Source organism: Convolutriloba macropyga, chromosome 13, assembly GCF_964194025.1.
Source record: "Convolutriloba macropyga chromosome 13, txConMacr16.3, whole genome shotgun sequence".
In the NCBI taxonomy this organism is placed as follows: Eukaryota; Metazoa; Xenacoelomorpha; order Acoela; family Convolutidae; genus Convolutriloba; species Convolutriloba macropyga.
In genome coordinates this window covers 13,099,729-13,112,856 of record NC_134480.1, presented here as the reverse complement: position 1 = coordinate 13,112,856, position 13,128 = coordinate 13,099,729, and the positions used below count along the sequence as shown (strand labels likewise).

At 35.6% G+C, this 13,128-nt stretch overlaps 1 protein-coding gene across 2 annotated transcripts in view; it reads left to right on the top strand.

Annotated features, from left to right (window-relative positions):
* Nucleotides 1-13,128, top strand: part of LOC142351864 (uncharacterized) — a 56,817-nt gene that overhangs the window by 19,963 nt on the left and 23,726 nt on the right. For both annotated transcript variants that reach the window (XM_075404102.1, XM_075404103.1), the window contains exon 3: nt 335-526. In XM_075404102.1, the coding sequence (XP_075260217.1) occupies nt 335-526 (192 nt within the window). The remainder of the gene's footprint in view (nt 1-334; nt 527-13,128) is intronic.

The following is a 13,128-nucleotide window of genomic DNA, read 5'->3' as shown; positions in this document are numbered from 1 at the left end:
AGAGATCTAATAGAGAATTTTGCGTGGCTTGGGTAATTCTGTAAATTGTGAACTGAGCTGCCACCAACAATTATTATTCGACATAACATGATATTTGAACAATACACCGATCATGTAAATATCACAAAACAAGTTTTAAAAAATTAGTGGTCAATGTCAATAATTATTTTTCATAATTTTAATGTCAGGACCTGCAGTGGATGAGAAATATGATGTCCATTAAGAATTTTTTGGTAGCTGCATCATTTGATCGCTGGAATTCAATTCGTTAAGTGTGGGAATGGTTTATAATGCATATTTAAATTGAAGTTTGAATTGACGCAATGTTCTTCAGATGATCCCTCTATGGACCCGACATTGAAAGTGTTTGCTCCCATGTTTCTGGCACCTGACTTAGAAGATACAGTGACTAGAACCCTCCGAAATGGCTGCTCTCAACACTTCATGTCTTCTTTGCAGATGACGTCAGTTAAGCTAGGCAGTTCCTACTACCTGACTGGAAGTGCAAAGCAGCGATTTGGCCAAGGTAGGAAATGAAATCATAGAGATTTTTTTACTATTTAATTGCCACTGTGAACAAGCTGCTATTCATCTGTTTCTCACCAAATATACTTGTACGACTAAGGTAGTGACTTTCTTCGTCCCTTGATTAGGCATCTGATGGTTTTCAATGGAATGTTTGTGCCTTTAATACATCTAGTTTTTGTACGTTTCCACAAATGAAGTTCAAGTGAGCAAGGTAAACAGCAAAAGCACACAACCCCTGAAGATAGGTTAGCATGCCAGGGGTCATTAGGTTATTCAATTTTTTCAAACATGTTATTTTCAAGACTCTAACCAAAGCTCAATCCATAGGATTCAAATCACGCTGTATCATTTGAAAAATTATAACGATATTTGACATTTGGCTGTTCGATTTAATCCGCCAATTTGAAATAAGTGTCACAACTTTCTGTTCAATGTAATATTGCCATGGCACTTTCTCAAAGTTCTGTCAATCTATGTTTATAATGTTTATAGCCTATTTTTGAGATCATTGTTCTTGATCTTATGCGACATAGTACTTTCTTCCATTTTGGTGCTTTTCAAAATAATTTATTTTGTTCTTCACTCAATTAGAAAGCGGCTAGCACTTTTATTTAGAAAGTTTATGATGTTCCCAAGTGCATCAAATCTGTATGTGGAGTAAGTGAACTTGACTTTGGAATGATCAATTCAAGTGGCATTAATACGTATAACCACATGTACTGGCGTTGAGTTTTGTGCACTTAAATCAGTACGAGCTGGTACAGATGCTCCAGTAGCATTTAAATCAGCGAAATGGCAACTCACTATTGAATTTATGTTGAAGTGTCGTAGATAAAACATTTGTCGAAACCATCTTTTTTCTGTTATGATTCTGATTATTTCAAAAAAAAATTATATTTTCGAAAAAATATAAATTGTTGTCTTTTTTCTCCAAACTAATATTGAAATTGTTATGCATTATACACAGAAAAAAGTCCATATTGAAAAGCGTAAAGTGTACTTTTCAACACATCGCAGATGCATACCTACACATATAACAATCATTTATCAATTTTTTTAAAAATATATAGGAGGGAGGAAGAGATCAAAGCAGATGTTAATGTTTCCAATATCGACAGGCCGTCTTGTTTGCGCAAAAAGTTGAAGTGTGCAAAATTTTATGCATATTTGAAAAAAGTGCAAAAGAAGTGGTAGTAGTTGATTATCAAATTCGTTAATTCTAATATCTTTTCCAGTCCAATTTTGCATCAGACATGCTAGAAGTGCTCAAAACTTTTCAGAATTGACTTCAAATGTTTAGCTTTCAAATTCTTGGAAAAATTGAATTTGGTGGATTTTTGTTTATCAGTTATATTTTTTGGGCTATGTGGTGATTTTTTCTACTCATACAAATACTGGTTTCGCAGCTTTCTGCAAGCTCTAATTTCCTTCAGGGTTTCCAAATATTTTTTGCTGTTATACTGGACAATCTCATTTAACTGGAGTTGACTAAGTGGGTCGCATCAGCGAATTAAAAAAATAAATTATCTCGCTTATTGTCTCTCCTGGTTTTTCTGCTGTTCCGTTGAACTTTTTTAAGTTGTTTTTGATTTTTTTTTGTCAGAAGCACAATAGATTACAGGAGCCGTTGACGTTGTCTATTTATCAAATTTTGTTCATGTGTTATTCAAGTTTTTGCCTATTTTTCTTCAGTTTTTTGTGTCAGTTTTATCCAACTAGTTATTCACATCTTTCTTCTGTTTTTATAGAACATGTTAATACATATGGTCTGGTTTTTAGTCTTTTCTTTTAGTTCTTAGTGAATGCAAAAGAGACCAGTTATCCATCAAAATTGGTCTGCTCTATGTTTTGGCATTTCTTTTTCATCAAAGAGCTTGGAACGCTAAGGAGAATGATGTCAAGCATTTATTCGTTTTATTAGTTTTTTTGAAGTTTTAATCTTCTGGTGTTCATTTTGTGTCGGTGTGACTTTTCTGTTCAGTTTTTCTTTACGTTTTATGAGTGCATTTTTAAGAAAGTTGGGATTAAGTTGAAGCTATGGAATATATTTTGGTTGAGTGTTCTTTAAAAATTTTAGGTTTTCTTATATCTTTTTTGAAAGAATTTTTGAAGTTTGATTCTTTGTTTACAGGTTTAAAAATGTCTACAGATGAGTACAGTTCTAATACCTCGCAACAATTGATCCGCTTGTTGTGATCAAACAGCATTATTTTTTGTTTGCTATGCAGTTTGGTAATCTGTATTAAACTTTTTGTTTATTAACGGCGAAGTGTTAGCTATTGTTGGCCTTCTCTTGTTTTGCTAACAAACCAAAGTATTTGGATTGTATTTGTGTGCTGTTTTTCTTTTAAGATCTGTTCAATCTTTTATCAACTTTTTCACGTCAGTGAGAAGTCAATTTAGAATGGAATTTGAATCACGCTGGATTAGTAAAGAGAGCGAAAAACGAATAGGTTTGAAGCGTTATTTTTCCAAGTACCGTTAAAGCGGAGAGAAGTTATTTGAACAAAATTTAGGTTTTTGAAATTGAGTTTTCACGTGCTGCAAGTTGACCGCTGTTTTCAGTAATTTTTTCTCTTGAGTGCTATTAATGTGATACATATTTTTTCTAATGGTGCCTACTAGCACTTGTCTGAACTCATCAACTGGCAGTTAATGTTTTTTTAACATTGACACTTTTTGTTGTCATAAAGTATTACTGAATGTTTGATTTTTGCTTTTTTTATAATTATTTCTGTTGTCTCGTCACCTAGTATCATTAGTGGCAAAATCATTAGTTTCCAATTAAGGATAAATGAGCCTAATTATTTGTTTGAGTTTTTGATTAGTGACTTTCATATGACTTTGACACTTAGAGTTATCAACCATTTTTATATAATTTTTTTTAGGTTTGACAGTATTTGTTGTACCCTTTTTTCTTATCATTTAATATTATCAGGGACGGGCCTCTTTGGTTGCTAATATGATTCGTAGATCGATTTTTTTGTTTCAGTTGAAAGCTGATTCTTTTTATGATTTTGAAAAATATATATTTTTGAGGTTACGGATTTTCATTGTTTAATTTGTTGTCTTATCTCTTAGTCTCCTTGATGACAAGTCTCATCCGTTGCTAAGGATACCTGAACAATTGATTTAATCTTTTCGGTTTTTAGTTTTTTCTTCAACGTATGCGCTCTTCTTTTTCAATTTTCTTTTAAGTTTTGTTAGTATTTGTTGTACTTCATGCTCCTTTTTCAGCCATCAGAACTGCTAAAATGTTTTTTGCGACTTTTAAAAGTTATTAGTTGATTTGGTTAAGGGTTTTGGTTAGCTTTGAGATTTTTTGGTGAGCTTTTTTCTGATTTTTGCCTTTTTCTGATTTTTGCCTTTTTTTTGTTCAGTTTTTGCCTATTTTTGGGTTGTCTGTGTGTCACTCTAATTGAAGGTTATTTAAAATCAGCTAATAGAAGCATCAATAAGTTGTACAGATTCTATATCAAAATCTTAAGTGTCGGCATTTAATGAAAGGAAATTTTGTGTGTTTTTCTGTTGTTGTTTTTGAGACTGAAGATCTACGAAGCTATCGCGACTTCAGAAAAAACAAATTTTTTGGTCACATTCTTTAAGGTCTCGTCACTGATATTTTGAACCTAAAAGTCTACAAAGCTGTCGCCTGTGTTTTCTGGCATTTTAAGGAGGTTTTTTGAGCCATCGCTCTCAAAATTGACATTTGATTCAGCCCGCTCTTTCATAAATTTTGCCAAGGTTTCGAAACGTTTTTTCTTGCGCAGGCTTTTCACACTTGTTATTGATGATCTCTGCTGATGTTTACTGAGCTTCCCTGTTTGAGCACATAAATTTTAAGTGTTAACTGAATCAGTCTCATTTTTAATAAGGTTAATTTTTAATTGATGAAAGTTAAATCTAGCTCTAACTTTTTAGCGCATAACTTGTTATATGACTTGTAAGTATTGAGTTACATGAAAAATATTTTTACACTGACGACTGAGCAGCGGCATTTATTCTTTCTTTTCAACATATAATTCCAACTTATATCAAATGCTGTTTAGACAGCTCGAAAACTAGTTATCTTTAAAAACAGTTGAAGCGCTCTGGCTAAAAAGAAGAACCGTAGCATTGAATTGACAAAGAATTTGATACTGATTACATTGGAAAGTAACTATGAAAACAAGTATAGCACGTGGTCTTGGTCAAATGTGTATTTCTACTAGAAAATTTTTAAGTATCTTTTAGCGTAATAAAAGTCTAGTATTAGTTCTTGTAGCGTTTCACATTACCGATGTAATCAGTTGCGTTCCAAGCTGCCTTATTAGATTGGGCTGTTGGAGAATGAGCAATAAGTTGGATTTTTCAGGTGGAATTAATTTTGTATGAGTACACATAATGGCTTGTTCCATCAGTATCCCTAATTATTGGCAATAGGTTGCGGGCTTTGTTCCAACTGATTTCCGTGGCTGTGCTCCATCCAGAGTTTATTTTCTTGAGAAGATAAACTGATTTTCCATCTTCCGACCAGAGGATCAAAAATCCTGGTTCATAAGAAACACATTGGATGTCAATTTTTTCCTGCAATTCAATTACTTCAAATGAGCTAGCCCTAAGATTTGTGAGAACCAAATTATTTTCGGTTGTTACAAAAACGAGGTAGACACAGTCAGAGCTTGACATTCGAATAAATGGAAGATTCTGGCATTGAATGTTAAATTTGGAGTTATGGGTAAACCTTATCTGACGTTTATCTTCGTCCCAATATGACCAATGGATAATTGCGTTTATATCGTCATCGCCATTGGTCGTCTCTTTTGCCGAAGCAGATGTACTGTAGTAGGGCCATAGAATGTGCTTCTGAGAAGGGTACCTTACCGGAAGAAAACATTCATCTTGGAATGGCAGAAAAGAGAAAAATGCTTGCTTATCCTTGGTCATTATTAAGACGAACATGGGGCCATTGTCGAGATGTAGAGGGTACACTTTTTCAATGGCAAGTTTGAAACTAATTTGGTTACTTTGGATCGTTGCATGTTTCATTGAAGACTTGTCAAGATTAATTTGCTCTGAGATGAGCTGGCCTCCTCCCACCGATATTTTGTAAAACTCTGATTGTGATTTGTTGCATACGTAATGCGTTGAAGCTTCGTAAAATTTAGTGGACTTGATTTGTGTTGCAATTGATGTTCTGAAGTTCTCAAAGCTATCGCTTATTTGCTTTGCCTGTAACGATTCAATCTGTGGATCGTCGATTGTTAGTTCGTTGCTTGTCGTTAATTCGGTCTGTGCTTTCCGGCCAACCGCATGAAAGTCTTGCACCAAATGTGCATGTGAACAATTCAACAGATCGCGTAATCTTTGCTGTATATCTACAACATATTCTATTGCTTGAGCTGTCTTGTGACTGTCATCCTCTAATAACGTTTCATTTTCATCGAATATCGAGAAACAAAATTCCTTCAGTTTGTCCAATTCAATTCGTAATGTCTCCCTCAGCGAGGTCTGTTTGTCTTTATGATTCTTTATTAAATCGGTCACTCGCTCTTGTTTTTTTCTTAAAGGTTTCTCCTTTTTTTCCATTTTGTTCAACAATGTGAATACTTGAGTTTCCAACTCGGACGCTCTCGTCTCCAGCGAGTCAAACTTGTGTTCGCTGTGCTTTGTCAAACATCCCTGACAAAATGAGATATCGCACGTTCGGCAGTATTCAGATCGGAGTCTCTTATGTTGAGCACAAATCAGCGGCTCCTGCTGCTTTTCGTTTTTAATCAAGTGACCTTGCTTGATGTGAACTACCACACATCCGTCGCAAAACCACACACGAGCCGCTTGAGCTGAACTTTGATCACTGATGTCACAACTTTCGCATGTTTCGCAATAATAAAAACATGAAGCTCTATCACGGCACAAAGAACAGGTTGCGTGGATACTTTCAGGGCTGCCGTCCTGTTTTGATGAAGTTTCTTTTGAGTTCATCTCGAATATTTGTCTGATATTTAACTAAGTTGAGTTAAAAAGGATGGATGTTCGGTACAATAAACATGAAGTAATTGCAAGAAGTTTGATCTTACTGGTATTGAGTAAGCAGATATGAGATAATTGTCCTTTGGTTAAATTATACTTTCGCACTATAGTAATAATGTTAAACGTTTGCAGTTTTTTTAACTATTATTTCCAGTAGCATTTAAGAAAATACAATGTTTCTTTTTTAAACATATATGCAAAGCCAAGGATTTTTTTTACCGAGAATGAATTTTGTTGCGCAGTTCTATTTTTTTCCATTCGTTTGCTATGGAAATGTTGGCAAGGCTGTTGTTTTATTTATTTTTTGTATTTCTCAGAAATGTTGTAAACTGAAATTTGCATACTATACGTTACAGGAGAACGTGCTGCTGGGAGAGCAGGTGGCCGAACAAGACAACTATGCAGATCAGAAGTAATTGCTGAGATAATTATTTATAGCAAACACAAGTGGGAGGCGCAATTATCTCGCTCGCTTTTACATGATATTAGCGCATTTAGCCATGCCTCAGCGGCCTATGGGACTTGATATGAATCTATCACAACCGAACAAAATATCACGACCCAGCATTTTATTCTCGTAATAACATTTCTGCGTTCTCAAATCTGATTGGTTGATGTGTCCTTTCCGGCTAATATTCCATTCGTCTAAGTTTCCTATCGGCTAATATTCACGGCACCGGGAGAGCAGTTGTTCTATGTAAATAGGGAATTATTGTAAATCATCAAATGCATGCAAAATTATCTTTATATGGACTACTCGGTTCCCATCTTACTACTGTCCCTCGTGGAAATAGATGATTTAGAAATAAAATAGTTTATAATATCGCGCCACAATTATCATGCTTAAGACATGTGAAAACTAACGTTCTTGTTGAGCCGGGAAAAGAAAGCAGGACGAGTACTGAATTGCAATCCAAATAATTGATTGAACTACGGAACTAACTATCAAATTTATCACTGGAATAACCTTGTAAAATCAGCAACTCATACGACTCTACTTAAAAAAAATTTAAGAGGAAATAGATGATGGTGTCGAGGCCATCAAAGCTAATAGCCAGATATTGACAACCTTTCAAATTAAGCGTCTCGCAAAATGATACACTAACTTCTGTGAAGGTGACCCAAGGAGAACAGGAATTCGAAATTCAAGTTGATAAAAATCTAAAATTCTGAAAATGGAAATGATGCCATGTTGATCGAAGAGACTAGGTCCCGAATCTTTAATAAAATTAAAATAGAAATCATTAGAAAAAAAAAAACAAATAGTTTGTTGTAGCGCCAGGTTTATAGACTTGTCTCTAGGGTCTCCACCAGCTTTGCAGTTCAGATTAATTTTATGTTGTTTCCTCATCTGCAACTCACTCTCCATGTGCATTCGTTCTAGGCATAATGATAATTGAAATACTTCCAATAACTTGGTGGAGTAATTTAATTGAATGGTTTTCCGTAGCAAATTAATACTAGGCATACTATCTTTTAACTGGAACGCGAAGTTTGGCACGTGCGCTGGTCTACAGCAAAGGAAGAATTACAACTAATATCAAGCTAATTTTGGTTGAAGCTATAGAATTTACCTGTTTTTGCGTCACGTTTTTGTCAACGTTGAAGGGGATTTTTAGACTGGAGTGTTTCTGCAAGTCTTATTGGGGGAGTGAACAGGTAATCTCCTCGACGACTTTCGGTTGAGATCAAACCATACTCCTCTCTCCTGTCCGGTCTTAGCAAAAAAGGTGTATTATTGGTTTCTTCTACAATTCAAAAAAATTATACAAAAACCAGCTTCAGATAATATTTTTGAATTGTTATAATATCTGTTCAGCTTGTGGCTTTCCAAATGACGTTGGCCCAACTTTCTGCAATGCCTCTCTAACAGCTCTGAAGAAAAAGAAAACAGGTGTAAGACCCCTTGCTGTCGGAGAAATTTTCCGCCGTCTTGTGACTAAATGTCTTGTTTCCTTTGCAAAGGAGGAAGCATTAGAATTTTTCTGTCCGAATCAACTTGCGGTTGCCATAAGGCGAGGCGCGGAATCTATTATCCATTCAACAAGCATAATATATGAAGAGTGTGGAAAGAGAGAAGGCTTAGGAATCCTCCCCATAGATCTTGAAAACGCTTTCAATTCCATCGAATGACAGGGAGTTTTTATCAGAATGCCTGAAATAAATACCATGTCTATATCCGTTTGTTAGCTCGTGCTAGGAAAAAGACAGTCCACTGTTCTACAACGAGCAAGCTATAAAGAGTGAAAGTGGGGTACAACAGTGTTATCCACTGGGGCCACTTTTGTTTTCCTTGGCTCTCATGCCTCTCATAAACAAAATTATATAGGAATTCCCCATGCTCTTACAGAACTCTTGGTATCTTGACGACGGTATTTTGGTGGGAACTGAAGCCGAACTGATGCATAGCTTAGATCTTTTGGAAAGTGAAGGCAAAGACTTGGGCTTCAACGTTAAGACCTTAAAATGTATGTTGTGGTTGCCCCAAACCATGAGCAGTTTAGATCAAAACATAAAGCGTTTGGAGACTCATCATGCAAAAGTCTTAACCGAGAGGCTGGAGAAAACTAAGCCTCTCCTAGATCGCTTGCAGCAACTTGATCCTCATGCAGCTAAGGCATACTTAAAATTTTTTTTGGTACTCCCAAAATGTTGTACTCTCTACGCACAGTTAAACCAAGGCCCTCAGTTACTAAAGTCTTACTTCATTGTGACCATGCAAAGGGGTTGCTTAGAGTTATTAGTCGAGGGAAACGTTACGTGCAGCAATTGGAAACAAGCAAACTGCCCATCAAGTTGGGTGGACTGGGTTTGAGATGATCAAGTCAACATCCAGCTGCTTTTATTAGTTCAGTGGAGTCCGTTTCATCTACAGTGGAAGCTCGGAATGCTACTGGGATGAAACGCACTCTGAAAAATGATGTTAACGCGAATTGTCTTGTTCGATTGCAAGATGTTGATAGGAGAATTTGGTAGAAAATTCAGGAAAAATTTGATCAAAAGTCACTCAATGATCTATCACAGGCAACAAATGTGCGAGAGAGAGCTCAGTTGCAGTCCTTCTTGCTCCTAATGCAGGTGCTTGGTTAACCACGCCTACTATTTCCGCACTGGGACTGCACCTGAAAGCGGAAGAGTTCCAAAGATGCGTCAAATATAGGCTTCGCAACCCTATATATGATCCTCCCTGAAATTGTCCCTACTGTAAAAATGATGTCATCAATATTTACGGGGACCATTCTTTAGCATGTGGAGGACGAGGAGATAATATTCATCGTCACGACCGTCTGAGATATAAATTTTTCTCTTCTTGTGTCTCTGCAAGTTTCCTTCGCTTGAAAAAAAAAGAACCTTTGCTGCAACAACCAATCCCGACCTGCAGACGTATTTTTACTCTCCTGGGCAGAAGGAAAATCAGCAGCGCTTGATGTAACAGTCCCTGCAATCAACAATCATTGCAAATGCGGTGGGTACACCCGGTTATGCGTTAACATCTGCTGACGACCGCACACTAGCTGCCCATGACGCTGACTGCCGAGAAGCCGGAGTGAATTTTTTGGCGCTGTCATTTGAAATTCTTGGTGGTTGTTGCTCTGAAACCGCGGGGGACAATAAAGAGAATAGCTTGTCTGGGGGACGGAAAAAATGCTTCCTCGGAAGGTTCTAGCGTTGCGAACAACCGATTGACTCAATCCAATTAATGCGTGGGAACGCAAATATGATAATTACCCGATTCGTTTAACTAATGACAACAGATGCTTGTACCTGATTAGTGCAGAATTTTCTCACCCATCGGGAAGGGAGTAAAGGTTTCGTTTGTCACTAAATGAGAGGTGACCATAACCGATTATATGGTTATGTGAGCGGAAAGACTTGTATAAACCAATTAGATTTATGTTACAAATTTCTGACGATAGATACCAATTGAACGGGAAATGTCCAAAGGAGTGATATGCTGTCCAATGTCTTTGACTGCTTATTTGCTTGATTACCCAAGATTCAATTGTCCAACTAAGATATTTACAATATACAAAAGGAAGTTAATTAAAAAATACTCTAAAAATGTAATTGAAGCGCAATTTGCTTCTGTTAAAAAACTTAGTTTCCCAACCTTGCTACACACTAAATAAAGTTAAGGTAATTTTTGTAAGTTTAATGAGGTTAAGGTAAGATTTTTTGTATTCACCTGGTTTGCTCTGACGTGTTATTTGTTTTACGTCTTTTGTTATTCTCTGCAGGCACTCAACAACTGAAGTTTTTTTAGTTCTTTTTCTTTGGTATTTCCTTCAACTTTTGGAAAGATGTTATATTCGTCTGGCAAAAAATGCCCTTTTTTCAGTGTAATTATTTACACCACCTATTTTAATGGTGCTGATCCCAGGTTGAGGTCTAAAAGATAGAGTAGGGAAATTGTTTTTAAGATAGCCTGAATATTCTGGAATTTATTCCAAGTAAAACTGATCTTTCGCCCCAGCCAACCTTTAATCAAACTATTTATTTAGCCATTCAACTGCAAACAATAAATTGAGTACACCAAATTGAAGATAAATTGAACCGAAAACAAAAGAAACATGCCGAAATTTGAGTTAGTATATTCTTTTTTTAAACAAAAACATTTCAAAAACAAAAGCAATCGATTCACAAAGTTACAAAGTTCATGGAAATACTAAATGTAACCAAAGTTTACCCAAATAGAATTAAAATCTAAAGATGGAGCAAAAAATGCTAAAAGGCTTTCAAACCGGTAGGATGACAAATATATTATTTGCTTCGAATGGTCTATAGTGGTTCCAAACGTTCAGTTATTGATCGATTTAAATAATGTGAAGATTGTGAAATAAAAAATTGCTTTGAAAAAATTGAACGTGATAAAAATATTGTTCATTTTGCGAATTCTTTTACACCAACATTTCTCGCTCTCTCAGAACAATGAATGAACAAAAATTACGTTGAATGCCCTCTCTGGTTTGAAAAGGAGAAGTCACTGTATTGAAAAAAAGATCGATGATTATTACTCCTATATGAGGCAGTCTTTGTTTATCGTTAAATTGTACCTTGAAACAGCTGATCATAATAATTAAGGCTCTGTGTTTCATCGACCGACACTTTTGTCGGTTTAACGCATTTGAAAATCAGTGGCTCGATGGGCTGAATGAATCACTTTGATGGACGTTTTTAAGGGACTAATTTTATACTATGGTTCAATTTTGCCTTACATTTCGCTGCCAGATTGCAAAATTCTTTTTTGAGTGGACTCACCTCTGCTCACTTTGTTTTAGAATTTTTTATTAGAGCAGTCATTTTGAGAAACTTTGTTTTTTGTTTGTTCTTAAACTTCGAATTTGATCTTTTTGATTTAAGTGTGAATATGTACTGCAACATCAACTGACAGGTGTTGCTCAAACGCGATTTTAGTCACTACTTCGTTCCAAGGCAAATCCAGTAATCTAAGTTTTTCTGATGATGGTTCATGGGAAAACCTGCTTCAATTGTTCTAGTTAACAAATTTTACCAAAATTTTTGGAAATTTTTTTCCTTCCCGCACTAAATGGACCTGCACTAAATTGTTGACACTCACAATAGACTCATTTCCTCGCGCAAATTAATTTCTTGCGAGCTTATTGAATTAATTTTTTCCTCGTTCATTCTGATTAGATCCCTAATTGCAGAATAATATTGGCGGTTTGAAACCTAAGCAGCCAATTTTTCATTGAAATTGGCTAACTGTCAACTTGCTATGCACAGCTGAATAGTTTAGGTTCCAGACCGGTTGAAATTTTGTTCAGTTACAGATCTGTTCAGATTGAATACGGAGAAGTTGAATTTAATAATCATGAGTGAAATTCAAAAAGTCCGTTGAGCGTCTGCTAGTGGGATCGTTGTTATACGTATGAAACTATTCTCTTACTGTTTTGCTACTAGAACATTAGAGAAAACCATTTTGTTTGGTTCCACTGTTCAAAAATAGGCTCTGAGATATTCCACTGTAAAATTAGTTTTTGTTTCTCATTTTAGGTTTTTGATATACATATTTGTACTTTTACTCAATAATTTGATTAGAAAATGACGTCTAAAAAGACGTCTACAGTTAGTGTTTTCTGCCGTAGTTATTTTTCTGAGAAGTTAGTTCAAACGTTAATTGAGGTGCCAATGATAACTAAATATTAACTCAGTTTCCAAAGATTCGCACTTTCTTTTACGGTTTGTTGATATGGGAGATGTTAGTGTAGGAGGTTAATGAGTTTCTCGTTTGATATATTTTTTAGAATTTTTAAAATGTGAACTGAAGTGAGTTATTGTCTGTTTCTAATATTTTTTGACCTCTGGAATATGTCATAAATTTTTTCGAATGCGTGAGCCGGCGCGCACAATGTGGAGCGTTTATTGTTTTGTACCTGAACGGCTTTTCAGCGCTTCCATTCATTGAGACCTTGACTTTTTGTAGAGGTGTTCTAGGACAGGATGATGTGTTTTCTAGACTTTGTACATAATTTTATTTTTTCTTGATTTCAAATGATATTAACTAGCTTACTTCGAGGTCCTGGTATCATATCGAAGACTGTAAGCTCTGCACGTTTAGTTTAAAAA